Here is a 5,416-nt window from a genome sequence, read left to right as displayed (position 1 = left end):
TGGTATAGAAAGTGGTTTTTTTTTTTTTTTTTTTTTTTTTTTTTACAAATAGTTTATTGTCAAATTAGTTTCCACATAACACTCCGTGTGAAAGGTGCTTCTTTGAAAAGATAAGAGCTGTATCTTTGTGGTATCTCTTTGGGTTGCTCAGAGGTTGGTTTTTATTTTCTTCTCGTTTATTTTTTTTAATTTTTAAATGTTTTATTTATTTCTGAGAGAGAGAGAAAGGCAGCATGAGCAGGGGAGGGTCAGAAAAAGAGAGAGATACAGAATCCGAAGCAGGCTCCAGGCTCTGAGTTAGCTGTCAGCACAGAGACCCGACACAGGGCTCGAACCCATGAACTGTGAGATTACGACCTGAGCTGAAGGTGGACACTTAACCGAATGAGCCACCCCAGCGCCCCTCTTCTTGTTTCTCAATAACGTTATAAATAGGTAACATTTGCTGAATAGCTGTGTTCTTGATAATTAAATTTACGCCTCTACAGAATGTAGTATTCCATATGGTTTAACTTGCTTTTTTTAAAGGGTTTCTTAGAACTACATTTTGTAACTGGTAGCTATTTCAGCTATTTAAAAAGTACCAAACTGCTTACTATGGCTTACTAGAGTGGTATCACGAAACAAGAGTAAGAGGTAGATACTTCGTTACAATTGATCAGTTTTGAAATGAATATTCTTTCATTCTTTCATACACTGATTTGGCAAAAGCAGAGCTCAGAGGAAGTACATGTTGTGATCTCTAGACTTCTATATTTAATCCATTTGGTAAGTAAATGGAGAAAAGTGAGACTTGTTGACTAAATCCCAAAGATCGTAAATCAAAAAAGTGAAAGTAATAGGCCTTACTGCTTACCAGTCCAATGTCTTCTCAGATATCCTGGGGGAGAAGGATGCTGAGCAGGACTCAGAGGACAGAACTGGGGATCAGTGGTCAAGAATGGCTTTACTGGGATCTTATTAAAGAGACATGAGGAAGAATATTTCTATGTCTGGAGATTTCCAGACAAATCAAATGGAGAGTGCTAAAATTTGTGATAAAAAAACCCCAAAACCTGGGAACTTTTATTAAGTTACTCCAGAAAGCTCTCCCTTAAAGCTTACTGGTTTCATAGTCTGACAAGGTGAACACATCATGGAAGCTACATATTTTATGTTCTTTTAAAACTGATGCTTTTTGATGACATAACAGGGTATTAACCATCAGCAGTCGATAAGAGAAGAGTGGCTCTCCATGTCTTATTTAGACCTTTTAGAGCTCAGGATCATTTTACACCCAACTCTTGCTTGCTCGTAGTTATTCCTAGCAAAGGGCAATACTGAGGTCTTATTTTCTAGAGCTTGGCTGTCCAATGCAGTAGCCACTTGCCATCTAAATTTGTTAAACTGAATAAAATGACAAACTCTGTTCTCAGCAGCACAGATCACATCTTAAGTGTTCAAGTGGTGGCTAGGGTATTAAACAGCAAGGACATGGAACATTTCCAGAAACACTGCAGAAAGTTTTATTGGATAGTACTGTTCTAGAGTCTCATCAGGAACTCTCAGGGCTGGCAGTTTTATCTCCATGACTACTTAACTTGGTAAACGCCATGATAAGCCTGACCATAGGACTTCCTCCCTAATTGTATCCTACAACATTGAACCTCTATCTCTTAGTTCCTCTCTGCAACAGAGTCCCAAGAGAGTGCTAGGACTTTATACCAGTGCTATTCTTGTGTCTTGAGATTCCCTCTCTTTGTTGTATTTCAGAAACTGAGTTATTTCCATTTGTTGGCTCTGTAATTAACCAACCAATGTTCTTGCTGACTCAGTTAACAACGGATCATGCTTAGTATGCTGTAGAAAAGATACTTAAATTGGGAGCTGGACAAAATGAACTATGAGGTGTTAGGGCCCTATGGTTCTACTTATTTTAACAAAACATAGAGGGTTAACTGATATTCCCTATAAGTTGTCAAGAAATGTGTTCCCTTAGGTATTTTGATTATATATTTATTTACATATGTTTTTATTTTGGCTGAAGGTGGGGATGATCAGGTAGCTAGGGATAGAGGAGGAATTTAAGTTGAAAAAAAAAAAAACTTGAATGGAATTTGAAACCTACGGCCCACAAGGTAGAATAATTAGCCTTAGATGAATTCTAGTGTCAGAATTCCCCATAATTTTACTGGAAACTACTTTCAGTATCTCAAAGCCTGGTTATCATTTTGATTGGATATGAATATGTTGCCATAAGGAGAATTGGGGAGGGACATTGCTGAATTCTTGACTTCACTCTCCATAAGCAAATTTGGGGAATTGTGGAAAAAGAGGGGTGAGTGAGAAAAAAGTCTGACGGCAACTGACTTAGAAAACTTAATGGGTAGGGGTGCCTCGGTGGTTCAGTCGGTTGAGTGTCCGACTTCTGCTCAGGTCATGATCTCATGGTTCATGAGTTTGAGCCCCAGCATCTGCCTCTCTGCTGTCGGTGCAGAGCATACTTTGGATCCTCTGTTCCCTTCTCTCAGCCCCTCCCCTGCTCACACTCTCTCTCAAAAATAAACAAACATTTAAAAAAATTTAACAGGTAATATTACCAGGCAACATTTACCAGTCTCCTGTGATCCACTCACTGAGAAGCCCTGATGATGAGTATTTATGGCCCGAAGTATGCTCTGGGGAAACCCTCCACCAACCTACTTGTTATGAAAATCGTAGATCTCCTGGATGTTGCCAAAGATGATATGCTCTTTATTAAGGATCCCAGGGGGGATCTCCTCCACGCCACTGGTCATTTCCCACAGGTAGGTCTGTAAGATAGCAACAGCTTCATCACAGGCAAGTAATACAAAACGCAGACCAAATAAACAGGTCTTCAAACTGGAGGGGTAAGACTCAGGCTGGGCTTGCACGTGGAGTGTAAAAAGTGAGATGGTAAATAAACAGAACGGGAAGAAAGAAAACCCAAATGTTCCATTACCTTCAACTGTTGCCAAGGAAACTCACATTCTGAACTTTAGCAAAGTATAAACTCCACATTTCTCTTATTAAACACATGTGTGTTTGAGTGTGTTTGGCGGAAGGTGTATATTTGCAGACTCAACTTGAGTTCATTGACTGTGTTCATGGTTTTTATTTTGAATTCAAGTTTTGTATACATTTTTGCAGGAGCTAGCTACAGTCTGTGAAAAGTTGCTTTTCAAAAGCATTTTAAACTCCCATGCAATTACTACTGACTCTGGGAAAAAGATTTCCTCTGTTGGCTTTTATTTGTTAAGTTACAGGAGAAAGAGCACTGAGCTCCTCTCAAGGAAGGACCTGATACTGGCAAGGCTGTCATTTTTCTAATACAGCACTGAACCGATTACTGCAAGACTTACCTCCAAGCACTCATGTAAGTCCCTTACATAAGCCTTCTCTGTCTGCAGTAATTCAGCCATAATGAATCTAGAAGAAAACAAATGGGCTTTTAGTTGGTTAGGGATCTAATACCTCCCTTCTTCAAACTTCTCCACCCCGGCATTTATGACATTCCTGAATGACCCCATTTTTCTACTTTACCAACATGTCTCTTCCTTTCTTCAAATTCCTCGCCTCTGAGTATTATCATTTGTTCTCTATCTCTCCAGCGTATTTGTGTTCAGCTAGTTCCATATTCTCGCCCTTTCCTGCCACGGTTTCTCCACTTTGTGCTGCTGCGCTGACACGCGTGTTCTCCATGGTACATGTGTGCTTACATGAATGCACAGACATGCAGCAACATTCATATTCATTCTCACCAGCTAGACAGCTCCACTCTCAGCTTTCTGCATGGAAGTCTCACAGCTCCCGGAATGAGGATTTCTGTTCTCTGCTCAGTAGAACTATTGGCTTCTACCAAAATGGTTTGCAGTACCAAAAGTCAAACCAGATTTAAAAGCCAGGCACAGATGCCCAAGACGCCACTGCTGAGATGGGGGGTGGGGTGGGGAGTGGGTGGTAGGGGAGGGTAGCACACTTTTCTGTAAAGAGCCTGATAGTAAACATTTGTGGGCAATTTTGCTGTTGTAATGTGAAAGAAGCCACAGATGATATGAAAAAAAAAAGTGTGGATGTGTTCCAATAAATATTTATGGACACGAAAGAATTTTATTTATTTTCATATCACAAAATATTTTTCTTCTTTTGATATTTTTCAACCACTTAACAGTATGAAAAAATAACTTTATGGCTACACACTATATGAAACAGGTGAGGGATCAGATTTGGCCCATGGGCCATAGTTTGCTGACCTCTGACCTAGATTATCCTGTACGCTTTTATGCTATTTCTAACCAGGCTCATTTACAGCACAAACTGGTGTGCATGAAGCTGAACATGCAATCACGGGCGTAACACAAGTTAACGATGTTGTGACCACTCTTTGGTCTCCCATAAAGAAAAGCTTGTGCTTCACATCTGCAAGGAGAGGGCTGCCTTCCTCCTGGGCCCCAAAACAGTACAATGTTCTCGGGCAGTTATGAAACTTGTGATGCACGGCATCACTGTAGTATACCTACTTCATTTTCTTTCTTTTGCAGATTTGTATTAGAAAATTGTGCTTATTAGCTGGCATGTGATGTGCAATAACATCTAATTTAGCCAAAGCATAGATTTATACATTTATCTCATAGGCTTTCTATGTCAGTCTTTCATGGTAGTTTGTAATGAAAGCCCCTATTTGCAGGTCCTCCATCACATGAAAATTTTCAGAATGACTATCCCCAAAGTGTCCCTTGATGGAAATTTCACAAGAAATATGAAAATGAGCAGCATCTTTTCCTGGATTTTACGTTTGTGGGATTAACAGTGGTCTTTCTATTAATGTTAAAGTACTGATTAAAAAATAAACCTTTTGCAGGAGTTAATTAGCCATTCTCTTAATATTCTCACTCTATTGGTAGAGTAGAAAGGGCATGAGCTTTGAAGTCAGACAAATAGGAGCTGAGTTATGATTTTGTCATTTACTGGAGGTAGGACTTGCTTCTCCAAACCTCAGCCTTGTTACTTATATAACAGCTAATCACACAGGGTTGCTGCAAGGATTAAATAAGATCACATAAGCAAAGTTTCTTATACACTGCAGGTACTTAGTAGACAAGAAAAGAAGGGAAATCAGAAGGAACATAATCTGAGATGCCTTGAAAAGTTAACTTTGATTTTACTGCCTTGGGTTTCTGCTATTCTTCTATCCTCTTCCTTTTTCTCCATCTGCTGCTTGCAGTTTTGCCTGTCTTTCTTCGTTATTTAGCTCCACTACTCCCTACCTCATCTTGTTCTCTTTTCCACCTGCCCTTCACCATCCTCTGGCTATTTGGTGACACTGAGAGAGTCCAGCAGGAAGATTTGGTCAAGTGTGGCCTTTTTATTTCCCTCCCTGTTACAGGCTGATTTGTGTCCTCTCCCCCCCCCCCCC

The 5,416-nt window shown here is 39.9% G+C and overlaps 1 protein-coding gene across 2 annotated transcripts in view; it reads right to left on the bottom strand.

Moving 5' to 3' along the window:
- The window catches only part of LOC144234340 (kalirin), a 479,489-nt gene that overhangs the window by 56,884 nt on the left and 417,189 nt on the right, over window positions 1-5,416 (bottom strand). For both annotated transcript variants that reach the window (XM_077767624.1, XM_077767625.1), the window contains exons 24-25: window positions 3,363-3,429; window positions 2,683-2,792 (exon numbers count right to left, since the gene is read on the bottom strand). In XM_077767624.1, the coding sequence (XP_077623750.1) occupies window positions 2,683-2,792; window positions 3,363-3,429 (177 nt within the window). The remainder of the gene's footprint in view (window positions 1-2,682; window positions 2,793-3,362; window positions 3,430-5,416) is intronic.

The sequence above is a fragment of the Crocuta crocuta genome, unplaced genomic scaffold (assembly GCF_008692635.1).
Source record: "Crocuta crocuta isolate KB4526 unplaced genomic scaffold, BGI_CrCroc_1.0 scaffold45, whole genome shotgun sequence".
NCBI classification, from domain to species: Eukaryota; Metazoa; Chordata; class Mammalia; order Carnivora; family Hyaenidae; genus Crocuta; species Crocuta crocuta.
Note: the sequence above shows the minus strand (reverse complement) of the source record. Positions and strands in the feature narration are given on the sequence as shown.